Source organism: Macaca mulatta, chromosome 7, assembly GCF_049350105.2.
Source record: "Macaca mulatta isolate MMU2019108-1 chromosome 7, T2T-MMU8v2.0, whole genome shotgun sequence".
NCBI classification, from domain to species: Eukaryota; Metazoa; Chordata; class Mammalia; order Primates; family Cercopithecidae; genus Macaca; species Macaca mulatta.
The window spans coordinates 21,104,478-21,126,221 of NC_133412.1; the positions used below are offsets into that span (position 1 = coordinate 21,104,478).

The 21,744-nt window shown below is 44.6% G+C and overlaps 2 protein-coding genes and 1 non-coding gene across 8 annotated transcripts in view; 1 reads left to right on the forward strand and 2 right to left on the reverse strand.

The window, feature by feature from the left end:
- On the reverse strand, positions 1-20,916 carry LOC713152 (cation channel sperm-associated protein 2-like). Of its 5 annotated transcripts, none has more exons than XM_077939303.1 (6): positions 20,899-20,916; positions 10,632-10,730; positions 6,053-6,134; positions 2,611-2,828; positions 1,761-1,925; positions 1-311 (listed from the first exon to the last, which is right to left on the reverse strand). In XM_077939303.1, exons 3-6 carry the CDS (start codon positions 6,076-6,078, stop codon positions 280-282), a joined length of 441 nt encoding a protein of 146 aa, XP_077795429.1. In that variant the 5' UTR covers positions 6,079-6,134; positions 10,632-10,730; positions 20,899-20,916; the 3' UTR covers positions 1-279. The 5 variants fall into 5 exon arrangements, with proteins under 5 accessions (XP_077795429.1, XP_077795426.1, XP_077795428.1 ...); XM_077939300.1 differs by lacking the exon at positions 20,899-20,916 and adding an exon at positions 20,101-20,236; XM_077939302.1 differs by lacking the exon at positions 20,899-20,916 and adding an exon at positions 18,164-18,288.
- Positions 7,886-7,990, reverse strand: LOC114679749 (U6 spliceosomal RNA). The gene has a single exon (XR_003731862.1). It is a non-coding gene; the product is annotated as a U6 spliceosomal RNA (small nuclear RNA).
- Positions 20,491-21,744, forward strand: part of PDIA3 (protein disulfide isomerase family A member 3) — a 25,341-nt gene continuing 24,087 nt past the window's right edge. Inside the window, exon 1 of one of the 2 annotated variants that reach the window (XM_077938320.1) lies at positions 20,491-20,759. In XM_077938320.1, coding sequence (XP_077794446.1) covers positions 20,593-20,759 — 167 coding nt within the window. In that variant the 5' untranslated portion in view covers positions 20,491-20,592. The remainder of the gene's footprint in view (positions 20,760-21,744) is intronic. The other variant, NM_001195716.1, reaches the window with a different exon arrangement.

Here is a 21,744-nt window from a genome sequence, read left to right on the forward strand (position 1 = left end):
TAAAATTTTTTTTTAACTTTATTTTTTAGTAGGGACAGTGTTTCACCATTTTGGCCAGGCTGGTCTTGAACTCCTGACCTCAGGTGATCCATCCACCTCGGCATCACAAAGTGCTGGGATCACAGGCGTGAGCCACCACTCGGCCTAGAAACTTATACTTTTTAATGTTAATGAACAGACATTGTTCTATCTGAATGTTTATATTTTCAATTCTCTATTTCCAACAGTTCCCTTTATTATCTTTTGCTGGGCTCAAGGATATTGAAGCCATCCATTGGTTTACTTGTCTTCCAAGTTCATCAGTGCCTGCACTGCAAAGGAAACAGATTGTTATGCTGGAGAACTAAGAATATTCTACATATATAAATGTTTGGTGAAGACATTGCTTTTCTGGGTTCTAGGTTCCCACAAAAGTCTTTTACTAATCTTTAAGCCTTATGATTCTGTGTACTGTTTGCCATAGACAAGTTTATCAGGATTAAAGAAACCACCTTGCTGCATTTTCCTCCTTTTCACCCTGTCCTCCCTAGAGAATAAGTGGGAAGGCAGGGCTAAGAAGGACTAGCAGGAACAGGATTAAATTTAGGCAACATTTTGAAGTAAGCAAAGCCTGTCTTTCACATCTTGCCCTAAATTCCGTGTTCCAATGTTATAAATTCCTCTTGTTGCCCACCTGTACCCACCACACACAAACACACAGTCCTCCTCTCTAATTTCTTATTTTCACACTGAGTTGATTTCAACTAGGTATGAGGGGAAAAACCCAGATAACACATATTAAATTATAAAAATCCGCCCCTAACTCTTCTGTTTTAGCTTTGTTTTGAGATGGAGTGTTATTCTGTTGCCAGGCTGGAGTTCAGTGGCGTGATCTCCGCTCACTGCAACCTCTGCCTCCCAGGTTCAAGCAATTCTCCTGCCTCAGCCTCCGGAGTAGCTGGAACTACAGGCATGCGCCACAACGCCTGGCTAATTTTTTGTATCTTAGTAGAGATGGGGTTTCACCATGTTGGCCAGGATGATCTTGATCTCCTGACCTCGTGATCTTTCTGCCTCCGCCTCCCAAAGTGCTGGGATTACAGGAGTGAGCCACCACGCCCAGCATTTTTTTTTAACTTTTAGAGGGAAATTTTATTAATTCAAATTAGTCATAGAGTCATGAAATTTAGGAAAAATAACTGAATAGTTCTCAGTTTACATCAGACTCTACTATTTAAATCACGTATTTGTCTTTATAGAGGCTGACACTAGAAGGGGCAGATACAAACAGAAGTTTAGAATTCATAAACCTCTTTAGGGAGTTAGGACAGTGAGCACTTGTGGGCCTCCTGCTCATTGTCTGATCCCCATAGCTCTCCAGATTGAGCCTTAGGCCCTGCTGCTCAAGTCTGAAATGCAATCTTCAGAGAGAACAAACGTGCAGAAACCGGTGGGCTGCCCAAATCAAGCAAGAGCCTACCTTGTCCTAATTCCCAACAACTGGGATTAGACTTTCTCTTCTTGGGAAATAAGCTCTCATACCTCATAGGATTTGGGCGTCCCGTGCTACAGAAGCAGAGTTTCTAGGTTCTCTCTCAGTTAGGGAAAAGTGGGACACATGCCCAGAATGTGACAAACCAAACCAAGAATTTGCCTATTTTAGGTATAGGCAGAAATTTAGAAGCTGAGATGCCAGAATAGCGGACACCCTCCTCCTCCTCCACAGTTATAAACGCTATATATATATTCCCATGGTCCCCATGACTGCCCTAACTCCATACCTGCAAACTCTTGTAACTTCTTACGCTCCTCTAGGTTATACTGAAGCTTTTCTAGCAACTCAAAATATCGGAAGAGTGAGTCTCTGGGCCAAACACGGTCATCCTGATCCATTTCCAATAGCCCGGGCAGATTTTCATGCACAAGAGTCTCCCAGTCCAAATGACCTGTTGGGAGGAATGCTTCAGAAAAGCATGGCTAGGTTTGTAAAAGTTGGGTAAAAGCTGGTAAATCCTATGGTGTGGGTGGAAAGGTGGGGTGGGAAGAGGTAACAGGAAGCAAGGAGGGAAAGGGTGCATCAGCAAGAAATCACTTTTTACAGTGAGCAAAGAGGGCCACAGCCACACTTACCCAAAGTGAAGAAGGAGGACAGGGGAAATTAGAAGCAAAAAGAAAGTTATTAAGACCAGAAAATTGGAAAGGAGATACAGTAGGAGAGCTCCTGTTAAGAGTAAGATGTCTTATAGAGTAGTGTGAATTCTTTTTTTTTTTTTTTTTTTTTTTTTTTTTTTTTTTTTGAGACGGAGTCTCGCTCTGTCGCCCAGGCTGGAGTGCAGTGGCCGGATCTCAGCTCACTGCAAGCTCCGCCTCCCGGGTTCACGCCATTCTCCTGCCTCAGCCTCCCGAGTAGCTGGGACTACAGGCGCCCGCCACCTCGCCCGGCTAGTTTTTTGTATTTTTTAGTAGAGACGGGGTTTCACCGTGTTAGCCAGGATAGTCTCGATCTCCTGACCTCGTGATCCACCCGTCTCGGCCTCCCAAAGTGCTGGGATTACAGGCTTGAGCCACCGCGCCCGGCTTGTAGTGTGAATTCAAATGGAAAAAACTCATTATTATAGTTCTTTGGCTCACCAATAGATTCAGAAAATCTGGATTCAGAAGAGGAAGAATAGGAAGAGGATGTGGAGGAAACAGAGGAGGAAGACTGGTACTCTCTCTTTTTTGACAAGGTCTCTTCTGTTTTTGATGCAGATGTTTTTAAATCCTCTTCAGTGGCACCATAATTAGACTCTACTTCAGACACTTCTGGTAAGTCCAAACTTTCCCTTTGTTGACCAGCTCCTCTTGTACTGAAAGGAGAAAATCATGACTTCACAAACATTTACAAGACATGACTAGTCCACTCATTATTCTGGTTCTGGTCCTGGCCACCCCCTAAAGCTGGGGCATAAGACAATGAGAGCCAAAATACTCCCAAACTCTAAACTCAGGCACTTCCAAACTCAATCATTCATGTGTCATCCTTAACTCTTCTCTTCCCTACCATATCCAGTCCATCAAGAAATCATGCTGACTCTATACCTTCGAAATAAATCTTTTCTCACTAACTCATTGCTACCACTCTGGCCTAAGCTGTCATCATTTCTTGCCTAGGCAGCAGCATAGCCTCCCAACTGATCTCTCTGCTCCTTCCCTTGTTCTTCTACCAACACAGCAAGTAATCCTTCTTAAATGTAAGTCACCTCATGTCACTCCTCTGTTCTGCTTTCCATTTCAAAGTCCCTACAATGGCACCCCTAACCCTACAGGATCATGTCACCATTATCTCTCTGACTTCATTTCCCAGCACTCTTCCCCCTGCTCACTCTACTCCATTCACAATGGCCTCCTTGCTGCTTCTCAAACACACCAAGCATGCTTCCAGCTTAGGACCTTTGCACTAGCTGTTTCATCTGCCTATTAACACTCTTCTTATAGATACCCACATGGTGATCCCCTTACCTCCTTCAAGTCTTTGCTCATATTACCTTTTCAATGAGGTCACCCTGACTACCCTGTTTAAAACTATAACCCATCTGTGGCTGGGCACGGGGGCTCACGCCTGTAATCCTAACACTTTGGGAGGCTGAGGCGGATGGAGTGCCTGAGCTCAGGAGTTTAAGACCAGCCTAAGCAACATGGTGAAACCTCGTCTCTATTAAAATACAAAAAAAAAGAAAAGAAAAATTAGCCTGGCATGCTGGCATGCACCTGTAGTCCCAGCTATTTGGGAGGCTGAGGCAGAAGAATCGCTTGCACCTCGGAAGTGAAGGTTGCACTGAGCCAAGATCGTGCCACTGCACTCCAGCCTAGCGACAGAGCAAGACTCTGTCTCAAAACAAAACAAACAAAAACACTACAACACATCTGCAATCCCACTTTCTACTCCCAATCTCCCTTAACCTATTCTACTTTTAATTTTCCCTTAGTGCTTATCATATTTTAACATATTAATCTATTTAATATGTTCACTGCTTATTATCTCTTTGCCACTACTAATATGTAAGTTTCATGAAGCAAGCATTATTGTCTATTTTGTTCATTGATACATCCCAAGCACCTACTAAGTATTCAATAATTATTTGTTCTTTATAGTTTTTTGTTTGTTTTTTTGAGACAGGGTCTTGCTCTGTCACCCAGGCTGCAGAGCAGTGGCACAATCATGGCTCACCACAGCCTCAGCCTCCCAGGCTCAAGTGATCCTCCCACCTCAGCCTCCTAAGTAGCTGGGACCACAAGAGCACAACACCACATCCAGCTGATTTTTGTTTGCAGAGGCAGAATTTTGCCACATTGCCTAGGTTAGTCTTGAACTCCTGAGCTCAAGTGATCTACCCACCTCAGTTTTCTAAAATGCTGGTATTACAGGCATGAGCCACTGTGCCCACCCTGCTAAATTTTTGAGATGGGATCTTGCTCTGTTGCCCATGCTGGACTACAGTGGTGCAATCATGTCTCAATGCAGCCTTGAACTTCTGGCTTGAACTTCAAGCAATCCTCTTGCCTTGGCCTCTCACAGTGTTGGGATTACAAGTATAAGCCACCACATCTAGCCAGTAATTATTTGTTAATGAGTGAATGAGTTCATTTTTGCTTCTGCTCTCTTTGTCCACTGCTAAACGCTTAGGGTCTAGAATCATATCTGTTTCATTGAAGGTATGTGTATTAGTGTCCTGTGGCAGCCATAACAAATTACTATCAACTTGGTAGCTTAAAATGACAGAAATATATTCCCTCACAATTCTAGAGGCCAGAGTGTGAAATGAAGTTGACAGGGCCATACTCCCTCTGGAGGCTTTGGGGGAGAAGTTCCTTGCGTCTTCTACCTTCTGGCAGCTGCCTGGCATTCCTCAGCTTTCCTTGGCTTGTGGCGGCATTAGCCCCAACCTCTATTTCCATCTTCACATAGCCTTCTCCTATTCTCTGTGTCTTCTCCTCTTTCATCTCTTATAAGTATCCTTGCCAATGGATTTAGGACCTACCTGGATAATCTAGGATGATCTCATTCTAGATTATCCTTAGGATTATCCTTAACTTAGGATCTTTTTCTTTCCAAATAAGGTCACATTCACAGGTTCCAGGGAGTAAGGACATGGACATATTATTTTGGGTGCCACTAGTCAACCTACTACAATATGCAGTTATTAAATGAATGAATTCTCTCTCAAAGCCAATCTTCATCTTTAGTTTTCCACCTTCTCCTCCTTCATGTGTTTCTATTCCAGTTCACATACATACTCCTAACCTGTCATCTATTTTGCTATGGCTTGATCTCAGTGCCTCCTGTGACACGTTTTTTCTCCTGCGAAGCAAATTAAAAAAAAAAAAAAAATGAGCGAAGACAGTTATATTCAAGCAAAAGTGTGGTAAGAAAAAAAGAGCTCATATCAGAAAGTGAAGAAAACTAACTGGGGAGAACAAATTGTAGTCAAGGGGTGAAAAAAAATGGAGGACTCCCCACAGTGGATGAAGAATCAGGCAATATTCTAGAGCTAGAGAATTCTTATCCTTGGGGGCAAATCTTCTGTCACAAAGGGAAAAGTGGGGTCAAGGAGCAGAAACAAGAAATGAGCTCAGGAAACCCTTGAGAAGGAAAGTTGGGGTTGAAAAGGGAGAAGCAGACCTCTGGATGATCTGCCACTTGAACATGTCAGCTTTGAGCTGAACCTCCTGAAGTGCCATCTCCTCATTCATCTCTTTCCTGATACTCTGAAAGTTAGTAACTGCCCCAAAGGGCCATTAGGAGTTGGGAGATGGTAATGACTAGACCTGGGAAGAGGGCTTGGGTGAGGAGAATCCAAGTGAAATATCCCATCCAGAACCCAAGCCTTCCTGCTACACTAGGTTCTTTATACCCATAAGCCACCAATCCCAGCTTTCAGACTAATTTCTTCCCAACCACCCTTCCCAAACAAGTTTCACCTCCTCTATGCTTACCCATCACGGCTACTATGATACTCCGAAAGATAATGGAGCCAAGCAACAACCAAAGGATGAAATAGATGCTGCTGAAGATGCGACTGACTTCACGCACCTTCCAGACGTCCTGAAGCAGTGCATACCAATGATCCAAGATGAAGAGAATGAACACTGTTACCAGGGAATTCGGGAGGTCCCTAAAGAAAAAGGCATGTGAATAGACAGAAACAGAGACCTAAACCTTTCAAAAATGGTACCATTCTTACTTTTAAAGAAACATAACGCATTTCTTTACAGTTTGTTCTGATTTTGGTTCCTTTTGTACCATACTCAGTTTTTAGCTAATCACTCTTTGGTTTGAAGTTGTTTTATTTTATTTATTTATTTATTTATTTATTTATTTATTTATTTATTTTGAGATGGATTCTCGCTCTGTCGCCCAGGCTGGAGTGCAGTGGCCTGATCTCAGCTCGCTGCAAGCTCCACCTCCCGGGTTCACGCCATTCTCCTGCCTCAGCCTCCCGAGTAGCTGGGACTACAGGTGCCCACCACCTCGCCCGGCTAGTTTTTTGTATTTTTTAGTAGAGACGGGGTTTCACCATGTTAGCCAGGATGGTCTCGATCTCCTGACCTTGTGATCCGCCCGTCTCGGCCTCCCAAAGTGCTGAGATTACAGGCTTGAGCCACCGCGCCCAGCCTATTTATTTATTTTGAGACGGAGTCTCGCTCTGTTGTCCAGGCTGGAGTGCAGTGGCGCGATCTCAGCTCACTGCAACCTCTACTTGCTGGGTTCAAGAAATTCTCCTGTCTCAGTCCCCCAAGTAGCTGGAATTACAGGCAAGCACCACCATGCCCAGCTAATTTGTGTAGTTTTAGTAGAGATGGAGTTTTGTTATGTTGGCCAGGCTGGTCTTGAATTCCTGACCTAAGGTGATCTGCCAGTCTCAGCCTCCCAAAATGCTAGGATTATAGGCGTGAGCCACCACACCCAGCCTAAATTCTCCTTTATCATGAATAATCTATGACTACCTCTCACTATTCCATTAGTCCTGGGGTATAACAAATACTCAATAAATAGGTATTGACTGAATTTTCAAAGATGAATGAATCACCAACTAGATAGTTTTTTCTTTTTTTCTTATTTTTTTTTTTTTTTAGACAGAGTCTTACTTTATCATCCAGGCTAGAGTGGCGCAATCTCAGCTCACTTCAACCTCTGACCCCCAGGCTCAAGTGATTATCTCACCTCAGCCTCCCAAGTAGTCAGGATTACAGGCGTGCGCCACCATGCCCAGCTAATTTTCGTATTTTTAGTAGAGATAGGGTTTCACCACGTTGGCCAGGCTGGTCTTGAACTCCTGACCTCAAGTGATCTGTCTGCCTGCCTCGGCCTCCCAAAGTGCTGGGATTACAGGTGTGAGCCACCATGTCTGGCCGTTTTTTCTAATTTTATTCTCCACTGCTCTATGGACTCCACTTAATAGAAAATCACTCGCAAATTTAGCAAAATTTAGCAAAATTAGCAAATTTAGCAAAATAGAAGATAATTCACAAAATTATTCCTATTAGTTTGCTGGTATGAAATGATATGCAGGTAAATGGGCATGTTACATAAATATATGTGATCCTAAATAACGAAATAAACAGATTATAAGATTAATAATATTTAAAAATTGCTAAAAAAGTAAAACGTTTCCGGGAAGGTACCTAAATTTTACTTCCTTTCCTTCTAGTCCCCCATACACAATTTATTGAAAACATCAGAGCTTGTATAGGATAAATTCTAGGATTTTCCTAACTCAATACTCTTACAAAACTATCTGTTAGAGTCTAACAGAGTCCTGAGAGTTGACAAGATTGAATTCTAATTCATAAACAGGATTATCTACTCTAAATTCAAGTTGATTTTCTTCTAGAAAACAGATTAGTCGGGTTTTGCTAATATTTAAAAAATATATAACATTTCATAAATTTGTGTGTCATCCTTGCACAAGGGCCATGCTAATATTCTCTATATCGTTCCAATTTTAGTACATGCGCTGCCAAAGTGAGCATTGATTAGTGTTTTCTAGACAGAGACCAGCAATAGGCACGTGCACGTGTAATAGGTAGAGATTGGGATAAAACCAGCGATCATATTTGGGAATCACAGTAACATTCATTGATCACTTATAATGTGTTACATACTGTGCTAAGGGCTTAAATGCATTACCACATTTATCCCCACACTCTTATGAAATAGCACTGCTATTATTCTCCCCCACCGCCTTTTCTTTTTTTTTGAAACAGAATTTCACTCTTTGTAGCCCAGGATGGAGTGCATTGGCTCAATCTCGGCTCAATGCAACCTCCGCCTCCCATATTCAAGCAATTCTCCTGTCTCAGCCTCCCGAATAGCTGAGATTACAGGTGCCCACCACCACGCCTGGCTAATTTTTGTATTTTTAGTAGAGACAGGGTTTCACCATGTTGGTCAGGCTGATCTTGAGCTCCTGACCTCAGGTGATCCACCCGCCTTGGCTTCTCAAAGTGCTGGGATTACAGGCGTGAGACACCATGCCTGGCCTCCATTTTTCAAAAGAGGTAACTGAGTCACAGAAACCAAGCTTAACCACTGGAGTGTACTGCTATTTAAAGATGCCTGGCCGGGCGCGGTGGCTCAAGCCTGTAATCCCAGCACTTTGGGAGGCCGAGACGGGCGGATCACGAGGTCAGGAGATCAAGACCATCCTGGCTAACATGGTGAAACCCCGTCTTTACTAAAAAATACAAAAAAAAACCTAGTCGGGCGAGGTGGTGGGCGCCTGTAGTCCCAGCTACTCGGGAGGCTGAGGCAGGAGAATAGCGTGAACCCGGGAGGCAGAGCTTGCAGTGAGCCGAGATCCGGCCACTGCACTCCAGCCTGGGGCAACAGAGCGAGACTCCGTCTCAAAAACAAAACAAAACAAAACAAAAACAAAAAAGATGCCTGATGACAGTGTGGTTTGAATTTGCAAAACCCAGAATAAACATGGAACTAGCTGCCCTACTCTCAAGATCAGAGCTAAAACCACTCACTATTCTTTTGCTTTCTCTTTCCCTCTCTCTATTGTGTTCTATTTCAGTTTCTTGGAATAGACTGTACTTTTTATATTACTATACTTTGGACAAGCTTCCTGGTCTCTTAGCCAAATTTTTTCCCCTCACCCAGCTGTTCGCCAGCTCTGCTTACAAGAAGAACACATGGTACTCCAGGTCCTGACGAGGTGAAGGGGTATACTCTAGGAAGACGTAGACACCAGTCACAACAAAAATGTAGACGAAGATAAGCAGCAACATCAAGAGGAAGGTCATGCTCTACAGGCCATAACCTCAAGTCAGACGTGGGCCAAACTAGGCTAATCTCCACCAACAGCCCAGTCAAGGCCACCTGGCAATCCCCCACCAAACCCTCCCTTGCACTCCTGAACCCAGTCATCTCTGAACCATGGCACCTGTCCCCAGCCCCTTCTCATCCAATAACATATCACAAGATGTTTCATTGCCTTCTTTGACCCACCAAGATTTGTTTCATATTCTTTTTTTTTTTTTAGACGGAGTCTCACTCTGTCGCCTAGGCTAGAGTGCAGTGGTGCAGTCTCCACTCACTGCAACCTCTGCCTCCCAGGGTCAGGCAATTCTCCTGCCTCAACCTCCTGAGTAGTTGGGACTACAGGCACACAGCACCACACCTGGCTAATTTTTTTTTTTTTTTTTTTTTTGTATTTTTAGTAGAGACCAGGTTTCACCACTTTGGTCAGGCTGGTCTTGAACTCCTGACCTCATGATCTGTCCCCCTCGGCCTCCCAAAATGCTGGGATTACAGGCGTGAGCCACCGTGCCTGGCCGATTTGTTTCATATTCTGTGTTAAGTTCTCATATTTATCTACCTTGCCCCCTGCTTTAGCTTGCAACAGTCAAATCACCTTGAGGGCCCTGACCAGGACCAAAATAATAACTCAAATTTGATGGAATTGTGCAAGGAGTTTGAGAGACCTCAGCACCCGGCAGATCCTCAGAAGCTGAAGCCACACCGATTGGCCTGTTACCCCTACCAATACCACAACCTCGGGAAGCAGGGACTGTGGAAAACACACAGATTATGAGTAAAACACACCCCAAGGCACACTGACACAGTTGCACCTTCTTCATCTCATCCTCTTCATTGTTCCCTGGGCATTATCCCTTGAACAGCATTCTCTGAGAATTGTTTCCTATTCCGCCTTTTTATACTAAGTTGCTTAAACACTGTACTTCAACTTGTTCAGATATAAAAAGGGGGATAAATTCATGGTTATTTAATTGGGTTGTCGTGGAGCATAAATGAGGTAATGTAAGGAAAACACTTAAAATAGTGCCTGGCACTTAATAAGTGCTCAGTAACAGGCAGATGTTCTTGTTGGCGTTGACGTTGTGATCTACCTTGCTCCCAATACCAACGACTCCTGCAATGACTGATGTTTAGTTTTAGGGAAAAAAAATCAAAAGAAGGAAGTAAATTTTTGTTTCTTCCTATTATTATGTTAACTTTTCTTGTCCTTTTGATTCACCTAGGCACATTCTTCATCCCACTAAAGGAACCCTCAGGATCTCTATCCTTACCAACATGGTAACAACAAAGTCAAAGACATTCCAGCCACTCTTCCAGAAAAGGGAAAAGTTGGATAGCCACTTACGAAGGATCTCCAGGAAGAAAATAAACAAGATAAACAAAGTTGCCACCTCCAAGGTCAGCTTCAATGGCCATAGTTTGGTATTTGTGGATTCCAGCAATTCTGTGAGGATAGAGCAAAGGAGGAATAAAAGTTAAGGAAGCTGGAAACCGAATGATGGAGAATGATCACACTTAATAAACCACAGTTTTGCCCACTACTGTTCCATTTTTCTTTGAGTTTCTCTTCTTAACATTGTTGCTTCAACCTGTGAAATACAGGGAAGGACAGAATTGACCATAAAACATAGCCACAACTAATCTGTTGATATAGTTATGTCTGCCCAGCTACAAGTCACTTCCTATCCACTGTGGGGGTCACACAGCCACTAAGAGAATACTCTCCTTAATTATCCCTACCTCCAACCCCCCACCCCCATCTACTGCACTGTTATCTCAGTTCCAAAGTTCACAAGAAAACAATGGGTCTTGAGAACAGAATGAAAACACAGGGCCATGAGATCTGAAGTACTTTATAACGAATCCAGAAACAAGCCAGAATCATTGGGGAATATCGAATTATAACAATAAATCACCTGGTTCTGTTAGCTTCCTTTGAAAACTTTTCCTTTCTTCCCTGTCTAAAATTGGTTTGTTCTGCAAAGCAAATTGAATGCATACTTCCTCTCTAGAACCCTATTATTTACTAATTGCTATTCCTTAATTCATTGCCTTTCTCTTTCAACCTCCTTCATCTCTTTTATATAATTAATGGATGTATGCCATGTTCTAGGAAAAAAAAACACTGATATTAAAATAGGCTTAAGAGCTAAATAGAAATCAACATTGCGGTGCTCTGGCTTTAAAGTCATCCTGATGCTGAACTGGATCCAGACAAAAAGAACAGAGTCATACTTCAATCATCCCTAGAATTTTACAGAGGCTGGCCCCTTCTAAAAACCAATGGAGTTATGTTATACTTATTCCTATGCTTGTTTTGAGACAGAGTCTCACTCTGTCACCCAGGCTGGAGGAGTGCAGTGGCATAATTACGGTTCATTGAAGCCTCGATCTTCCAGGCTCAAAGGCCTCTGGGTAACTGGAACCACAGACACATGTCACCATGCCTAGCTAATTTTTTCTTTACATTACTTGTAGAGATGGGGTCTCCCTATGCTGCCCAGGTTGGCCTCAAACTCCTGGGCTCCAGCGATCCTCCCACCTTGGTCTCTCAAAGTGCTGGAGTTATAGGCATGAACCACTGCACCCAGCACTCCTATGCTTATTTAGGCTCTGTGATTCTTCCATAAATTTTCCTTTCTCCCACGTTTCTCTAAGATGGACAATTTTTCACACTTTAACATATATGAAATTGGGATGCTTTTTTTTTTTTTTTTTTTTTTTTTTTTTGAGATGGAGTCTTGCTCTGTTGCCAGGCTGGAGTGCAGTGGCGTAATCTCAGCTCACTGCAACCTCCGCCTCCCAGTTCAAGTGATTCTCCTGCCTCAGCCTCCCGAGTAGCTGGGACTAAAGGCGTGTGTCACCATGCCCAGCTAATTTTTGTATTTTTGGTAGAGACGGGGTTTCACCATGTTGGCCAGGATGGTCTCCATCTCTGCACTTCGTGATCTGCCCGCCTTGGCCTCCCAAAGTAAGGATGCATTTTACAACCAGCGATGTGTCCCAGTTTAATTGGGCATGATTTTTATTTCTTAGTGGTAAATAGTGAATTTCACCATTGATGACAGCTTAGATTCAATAATATACAAAATTTTTTCACTTAATAAATTCTAGCTCTCAGGAACATAGGATTATATAATTAGAAAGAGCTGAGAACCACATTTGTGGCTGGAAAATAGAATGCTATCATTTTTATTCAGTTTTTGCCCTTGCAAAACAGGAACCCAAAGAAAGAAATGAAGTAAAATAAGGCTTTTGTGAAGCAGAAGATAGTTTTAAGTACCTTAAAATAGTTTAAGTAGGGAAGTCCAAATTACAGAGGCAGTAGCACTTTTACTCTCTGGAAAAAGGAATACTTTCATAGAAGCTCAACGAACCCAAGGAAGGTCAGAGGAACGAATAGCAGAAATTGCCTCAGCAGCACAGAATATGCAAAAGTGACTGCCTCCACTCTACATCAAGTAATGTGTCCTCTCTGAAGATGAAAAACAACTTTCTAAAATTCTTGGAATTTTTCAGGCTGCTATAGCAAGGCAAAGGAGTCTTAATGGAAATAGACACCAGGAGCCCAGTGAAGTCTACCCAGGAATCTTAGCCAGTGTAGTGAAGCAGCAGTGAACATCTATGCTTGAATATTCTTCTCAGGGTGACAGACAGTAGCCATTGGATGAAGCAAGTCAGCTAAATATGTAATTCTGCTTTACAGGGTAGAGTTCACCATGAACAGTCATCTATTTCTACTCCCTACTCTAGAAAAACAACAGTAGGTCACCTCACAGAATACCAGGTAAATTCACATTGGTTTCAAGGAGTCCAATATTATAGGTGAGGAGAATAGTATACTGTAACAACAAACTGATATGTAGATTTTGACATTTACACAGTTTTAATATTTTTAGTAATGTTTTGGCCAGTTATATCTATCATGAAGCAAGGAACACTGATGTTGAAACATAATTTCTTTTTTTATTTTGAAATGGATTCTCACTCACTCTGTTGCCCAGCTGTTATCTCGGCTCACTACAGACTCCGCCTCCTGGATTCAAGCGATTCTCCTGCCTCAGCCTCCTGAGAAACTGGGACCATAGGTGCACATCATGATACCCACTGATTCTTGTATTTTTAGTAGAGATGGGGTTTCACCATGTTGGCCAGGTTGGTCTTGAACTCCTGACCTCAAGTGATCCGCAGGACTAGGCTTCCCAAATTGTTGGGATTACAGGTGTGAGCCACACGCCCAGCCAGAAATACAATTTCACGGAGAGCATTAAAAATGATAATTCTGGCCCGGCGCGGTGGCTCATGCCTATAATCCCAGCACTTTGGGAGGCCGAGGCAGGCAGATCACGAAGTCAGGAGATCGAGACCATCCTGGCTAACATGGTGAAACCCCGTCTCTACTAAAAATATAAAAACTTAGCAAGGCATGGTGGCAGGCGCCTGTAGTCCCAGCTACTCGGGAGGCTGTGGCAAGAGAATGGCGTGAACCCGGGGGTGGAGCTTGCAGTGAGCGGAGATTGTACCACTGTACTCCAGCCTGGGAGAGAGAGCAAGACTCCGTCTCAAAAAAACAAACAGAAATACAAAAAAAGAATGATAATTCTGCAAGTTTAATCTCAAGATGATCTTCATCAGATTCTATATGTTCCATTCATTTGACCAAAAACTTTATATAGCACATCAAGCCATCTCTAGGACTTTAAAAGTCAATGTAAAAAATGGTCACCTTCAGGAATATGCCCACCTTTGGGAAAAAATTGTAATGATATTATACTTAGGTTTTATTTTATTTTTGAGACAGGGTCTTGCTCTGTCAACCTGGCTGTAGTGCACTGGTGAGATCATAGCTCACTGCAGCCTCAATCTCCTGGGCTCAAGTGATCCTTCCACCTCAGCCTCCCAATACACTCAGTTTTTAATTTTAAGCAAGGATTGTCTACACTTGCGATGTGTTATTTTCTGACAAAGGCTTGCAAATGAGTCAAATCTTTTTTTCTTTCTCATTATTTAGAAACAAAATATGAGATTTTAAAAATACGCCAATTGATGCTTAAAGTACAAAACAGAATTACCAATATCCAGCTGTGGAAGTAGATTTTTTAAAGCCCTAACAGTTTAGATCACTTTACGATCTGGAAAAAAAAATTCTAAGCCTAAAAAAAGTGTTAATGTTTATCATATGAATTAGTCTGTTCAAAGAAATCTGTTAATCACAAATCATTTCCCTTTGCAAAATCCCTCCTCCCTCTCTACCACAAGAATAAGCTTAATAAGATAAAATTTCCATGAACTTGACAGGTAATTTCCAGTCTGGCAATCTACTTATCCTCTGGCACCATGATCATGTTGCATATTCAGTTAACAGTTTTACCAAATAGAATGGTTAGTGCTATTCTATTTTGATTTGTCTATTAGATCTAGGGCAGGGGTCCCAAGCCCCAGGCTACTGACTTGTACCAGTCCATGGTCTGTTAGGAACTCGGCCATGCAGCAGGAAGTGAGTGGTGGGTGAGTGAGCATTACCGCCTGAGCTCCATCTCCTGTCAGATCAGCTGCGGCATTTAATTCTCACAGGAGTGCAAGCCCTATTGTGAACTGCATGCGCGTTAGAAGAATCTAATGCCTGATGATCTGAGGGGGAACAGCTTCATCCTGAAATCATCCCTCCTACCCCATCCATGGAAAAACTGTCTTCCAAGAAACCAGTCCCTCATGCCAAAAAGGCTGGGGACCACTGATTTAGGGAATCCTGTATATTTACTATTATTTACTTCATTCCAAGGCTTAGGACTATAATCCTAGCCATACAAGGCAAATACATGGCAGCAATCATACAATAAAAGGCAATTATAAGTGACTTAGTTCAGAATCTTCAACATTATGAGGAAGAAATAAAACACCTCAAAGTATATAGTATACTGTACTGGGTCAGTGACATCAATTATTGTTGTATATTTAAATATCTTGGACCTCACTACACTAAAGGACTATCTTATTTTTTTGAGACAGGGTATCACTTTGTCACCTAGGCTGGAGTTCAGTTGCACGATGGCTCACTGCAACCTCCGCCTCCCAGGCTCAAGCAATCCTCCCACCTCAGCCTGCTGAGTAGCTGGGACTATAGGCATGTGTCACCATGCCTAGCTAATTTTTGTATTTTTTGTAGAGACGAGGTTTCTCCACATTAGCCAGGCTGGTCTCAAACTCCTGAGCTCAAGCGATCCTCCTGCCTCAGCCTCCCAAAGTGCTGGGATTACAGGCATGAACCACCATGCCTGGGCCCCAGAGATAAACTTGTAGGGGACTTGGACCTAGAGGCAGAGTTCTGAACTGGCTACAGGCACTGGACATTTCTGTTGAGGAAAGTATCTATGTGACATAAACAGCCAAGAGCTTCATAACTAAGCCCTTCTCTTAAATATTCCCCCTAGGCTGGACGTGGTGACTCATGCCTGTAATCCCAGCACTTTGGGAGGCTGAGGCATGAGGATCTTTTGAGCCCAGGAGATCATGACCAGCCTATGCAACATAGTGAGATCCTGTCTCTACAAAAAAAAAAAAAAAAAAAAAAAAAATCAACATAATTAGCCTGGTGTAGTGGCAGGCACCTGTACTCCAAGCTACTCAGAAGGCTGAGGTGGAAGGATCAATTGAGCCCTGAGGGGCGAGGCTGCAAGGAGCCATGATCACACCACTGCACTCCAACCTAAGCAACAAAATGAGACTCTGCCTCTAAAAAATAAAGTGGGAGACTTCCCCACAAGAGTGAAAATGATACAAATGAGTAGTTCTACTGTCCTTTCATCATTTCTGAGCAGTTTGAGATTATCAACAAATGAGCTCACTGATTTTGCAGACATCCTTATGTTTTGAATAATTTTCATATAATTTATTATTGGTTTAAGAATCATTTCCTTTTAAGTAATTTTTTTTGGCTCAGCTAATATCTTAGTAGTACCTATCTTTTCATACTTTGTGAGCTTTCTTATTTGTACTTAAATAATCTTCTAAATATACTTGTAAAAATGTAAATGTTAGGCCGGGTGCTGTGGCTCACGTCTGTAATCCCAGCACTCTGGGTGGCCGAGGCGGACGGATCACGAGGTCAGAAGATTGAGACCATCTTAACTAACACAGTGAAACCCCGTCTGTGGCCGGGCGCGGTGGCTCAAGCCTGTAATCCCAGCACTTTGGGAGGCTGAGACGGCGGATCATGAGGTCAGGAGATCGAGACCATCCTGGCTAACACGGTGAAACCCCGTCTCTACTAAAAAATACAAAAAAAAACTAGCCGGGCGAGGTGGGGGGCCCTGTAGTTCCAGCTACTCGGGAGGCTGAGGCAGGAGAATGGCGTAAACCTGGGAGGCGGAGCTTGCGGTGAGTTGAGATATGGCCACTGCACCCCAGCCTGGGCGACAGAGCCAGACTCCGTCTCAAAAAAAAAAAAAAAAGAAACCCCGTCTGTACTAAAAAATACAAAAAATTAGCTGGGTGTGGTGGCGGGTGCCTGTAGTCCCAGCTACTAGGGAGGCTGAGGCAGAAGAATGGCATGAACCCAGGAGGCGGACCCTGCAGTGAGCTGAGATCACGCCACTGCACTCCAGCCTGGGCAACAGAGCAAGACTCCGTCTCAAAAAAAAAAAAAAAGAAATGTAAATGTTAGATCGTTCACCAATAGGCACCAGTATCTTTAACAGAAAACATTAATTCAAACAAGTGTCAGGCTAAACTCACAACAGAAATAAAAGTGGTCTTCCTAAGTTCAGTTCCTTGTGGATTTGTTACATTGCTACATATTACAGCTAGTTTTATGTGTCTAGATGCTCCGTATCTAGTATACTCTTGAAAGCCCTCCAAATATTAATATTTCTTTTTTTTTTTTTTTTGAGATGGGGTGCAGTGGCATGATTTCAGCTCACTGCAACCTCCGCCTCCCAGGATCAAGTGTTCTCCTGCCTCAGCCTCCTGAGTAGCTGGGATTACAGTTGCCTGCCACCACACCCAGCTAATTTTTTGTATTTTTAGTAGAGATGGGGTTTCGCCATGTTGACCAGGCTGGTCTTGAACTCCTGACCTCAAGTTATCCAACCACCTCGGCCTCACAAAATGCTGAGATTACAGGTGTGAGCTACCGTGCCCAGCCAATATTTCTACATTTTAGCAGTTGTATAAATCCTACTCTAGGAGGGTTTTAATATAATTGTCCTTAATATAAATGTCACAATTCAAATGACATTCAAAAATGTAAAATGATCAATTTAGAAAAAAAAATTATTCCTACCCACTTCCTTTTCCTTTTTTTTTTTTCTTGAGACAGAGTTGTACTCTGTCGCCCAGGCTGGAATGCAGTGGCATTATCTCCGCTCACTGAAACCTCCGCCTCCTGGGGTGAAGGGATTCTCCTGACTCAGACAAGTCTTGAATAGGTGGGACTATAGGCCGTGCCACCACGCCCGGCTAATTTTTTGTAATTTTTTAGTAGAGACAGGGTTTCACCATGTTGCCAGGCTGGTCTTGAACTCCTGAGCTCAGGCAATCTGCCTGCCTTCCGCCTCCCAAAGTGCTAGCTAGGATTACACGTGTGAGCTGTCGTGCCTGGCCTCACTTCCTCTTTCATACAATGTCAGTTCTCACCTATTTCAACCATCAATACGATCTTATGCAAAAAGATCAGGAAGATGATGAAGTTTTTGAAGAGAGGACCTGTTGTCTCTTAAGGAAACGTATAGAGTGGAGTTCTTTCTGATTTATGCAGCTGAAATAATAAGGGTAATAACATAAGCGGTGAGAATGAGAAAATGGAGTTTGGGGAGCAAAAATAAGTCATTAGGCAGATCATCAACAGCCAGGACAAAAATGAGTGATGTGAAAGGATACACTCAAGGACCCATCTGGCCCACAAAGAAAGAGGTGGCCTCTGACTGCAGCGCACATGAAGCTTGCTCAACAGCCTCTGGGCATGTGAAATCCGTCCTATACATTGAGGCTTTATAGAGAAGCGCACTAGCTGGTGTTGATCTCCCAACGTAAGTTTCTTCTGGTGGGAAGGATCTACAACAAAAATTAAAAAGGGATAGTGGATAAAGACAAAGAAAATAGAGCAGGTAGGGTTGGGGGCAGGGATATTGGTCAGATTACGGGTCCCCCTAATGCCTTACTGCTGGTCCTTCTCTTCTCACAGCAACTAAGAATTCTGTTTGGAGTGAGAGAAAATGTACTGCTTATGATCAACACTGTCCATGCCCACAAAAGCAACAGGTTCACAAAGTCTTAAGTGTCTTTGACAGAAACTTTTCCGAATCACCCATGGCTAGTGGCTATCCTAGGCCTAAAAGTGAAAGACATGGATTCTATCTCCTCAGTTTTATTTACAAGCCCTTGATTTATCAAGTTTGGTAAACCAGCAACTAAACCGACCTCCCCAGAATTTTCCACTCTTTTTTTTTTCTTTTTTTTTGAGATGGAGTCTAGCTCTGTCGCCTAGGCTGGAGTGCAGTGGCCGGATCTCACCTCACTGCAAGCTCCGCCTCCCGGGTCTACGCCATTCTCCTGCCTCAGCCTCCCGAGTAGCTGGGACTACAGGCGCCCGCCACCTAGCCCGGCTAGTTTTTTGTATTTTTTTAGTAGAGACGGGGTTTCACCGTGTTAGCCAGGCTGGTCTCGATCTCCTGACCTCGTGATCCGCCCGTCTCGGCCTCCCAAAGTGCTGGGATTACAGGCTTGAGCCACCGCGCCCGGCAATTTTCCACTCTTAAATGTAGAGGATGTGCATAGGAGTCTTAAATTTAAATTAGTGAAGAAATAGGCTGCTGACCAAGTAACTCCCTGATAGTGTGCCGCGGCACAGCTTGGCTCAAGCCTTGCAAATGCTCGATGAGAGAGAAAGTATCGATGAGACGTGAACGAATGGCATCAGCTCGGGGCAGCTGCATCTGCCCTTCTTGGTGGTAAGTGGTCATGTCTGCTAAGAAAATGTAAGCATCAAGGGTCATTTCATTCTTGGAGTTGCACCAAGGATCACAGGTTTTCTGTCCCCTCCACCCCACCCTCTTTGCCCTTAAGATTCCTTAATGTACCCACATTTAGGCACTAGGAGCAGTTGGGAAGAACAAACATTGTACTCAGGGTTTTTTTTTTAAATAAAAGGGGCTAAGAGGCGTAAAGACATTGCGCAGTTGATCAAGTGGTCTGGCATCTTCACTTTGTGACGGCATTTCTAATTAAAAGCTTATTAAAAAAAAAAAAAAAAAGTCCGGGCGCGGTGGCTAACGCCTGTAATCCCAACACTTTGGGAGGACAAGGCGGGCGGATCACGAGGTCAGGAGATCGACACCATTCTGGTTAACACGGTGAAACCCCGTCTCTACTAAAAATACAAAAAAATAACCTGGCGTGGTGGCGGCCGCCTATAGTCCCAGTTACTCTGAACTACAGGAGGCTGAGGCAGGAGAATGGCGTGAACCCAGGAGGCGGAGCTTGCAGTGAGCCGAGATCGCGCCACTGCACTTCAGCCTGGGGTACAGAGCAAGACTCCATCTCAAAAAAAAAAAAAAAAAAAAAAAAGGAGCAGCCACAAGGGCAGGGGCCCGGGGCTGGACAAGAATCTGGGCCCCACCTGGGCCTGAGAGAATCGGGCAATGAGGTGGAGTTCGGGGAGGACTTGGCCTGCCCACGAAAGAGAAACCAAGTGAAAAGAAATTGGGCAAAATGCAAAAGCCTGACATTTTGAAAATGGGTCCCGTCCCAGGTGTGTCCACCAACACTCCTTCGGGGGCTAGCTCCTTCTCTCCTCCATTATCGCTTCTGGGCCTCACCTCAGCCCAGGTTCTCTTCGCCCACTCAGTCCCGACTTCACGCTTCCGCCTCCAGCTCAGGTGCCCCCTGGGCCCGGCTACCCCTACGCAGGACGAGCTCAGGACCGGCTCCCGGCCTCACTGCGCCCCATTCCCCGCCCCGCCCGACCCCCAGGTTTCGGCTCACCCCGGGACCCGGCCCTAGCCCCTGACCCCTGCCTAGGACCGGGCACAGCCACGCTCTCCCAGCCACTCGCCGCCTCGGCCCCGCCCCGCGCTCCGGCCACTCGGCGGTTACCAGCTGGTCCCGCCCGCCCGACGCAGGCGCCGCGCAGCCAATCGGCGGCTGCCACACAGCGGCCCGAGCCGGGCTTGGGGGTTGGGACCTCCGGCTGCAGGTCCGCCTAGGCCAGACGCGCGAGCGCAGGCAGCCGGTGTGTGGTCGCGCGCCCGACCTCCGCAGTCCTAGTCGAGCCGCGACCCTTCCGGCCGCCTCCACCCCACCTCGCCGCCATGCGCCTTCGCCGCCTTGCGCTATTCCCGGGCGTGGCGCTGCTTCTCGCCGCGGCCCGCCTCGCCGCTGCCTCCGATGTGTTAGAACTCACGGACGACAACTTCGAGAGTCGCGTCTCCGACACGGGCTCTGCGGGCCTCATGCTCGTGGAGTTCTTCGCCCCCTGGTGAGTCCACTCTGCCGGGACGGGGGAAGAAGGGCCGGGCTGGGCCGGGGGCGAGGGCGCGGGGAACTGTTGGGCCTACGCAGCGCCGGCGCCCTTCATTCCTGTGGGCCCTTGCTGCGGCGGGCACATTTCTCATTACCGGGGGCTGGAGGCGCCTCGCCGAGAGCGGGGGAGTCGGTGCTGATCGGGAGAAGGAAAACCCGAAGGCTGCGCGCACGCAGGGCCTCATCCTCACCCTAGTGCTCTTGCGGCACTTCCTATTTGCAGAGGGTTTAGCCACCCCTTCCCCCAGTTCAGTGTGTAGCTATATCGTTTCTGCGTGAGTCAGTATTAACGTTCCTCCAGTCTACAGACTAGACATCCCAAAGCCTTGTAGTGGAAGCGGACGTTTCACCAAATGCACAAGTCCTGGATCCCTAGGGTATTTACTTTCCTCTTACCTCACACTGCACAGCCATTGGTTTCTAGCCAAGGTCACTGAGTGGCTGCAGAATGGTCGTAAGTGCTTTCTTGAGTCAGATAATTTGTCCATCACATGGTGTACAATTTCTCCCTTCAGCTGATCACTTACATCTCAGTCCCGGCAGACACCTCTGTCCAAAAGAAAAGAGTAGGTGAACAAGAATAATTCCATCAGAATCTGTCCATATTGTCCGTTTTAATTAGAATTTCTTTAAAATGTCAGGATTCCAATGAGAAAGTAACCAATATTGATTAAATACTCCACTTTAGGGTGACTTAAATGAACAAGGGTGTAAATTCCTTAGATAGAACTAATTCGAAATAAAAATCTGTTGGGGAGAAGGAAGAGCAAATAAGATTTCTGGCCCAGTCAACTTGAGTGGTTTTTTTAGGGGTGTGTGTGTGTGTGTGTGTGTGTGTGTGTGTGTGTGTGTGTTTAAAACCTCCAGATCATTACCAGGGTAAACAGTGATTCCTTTATCCTTGGGATAGCTTTCTATATATAATTCAATATATATAATTA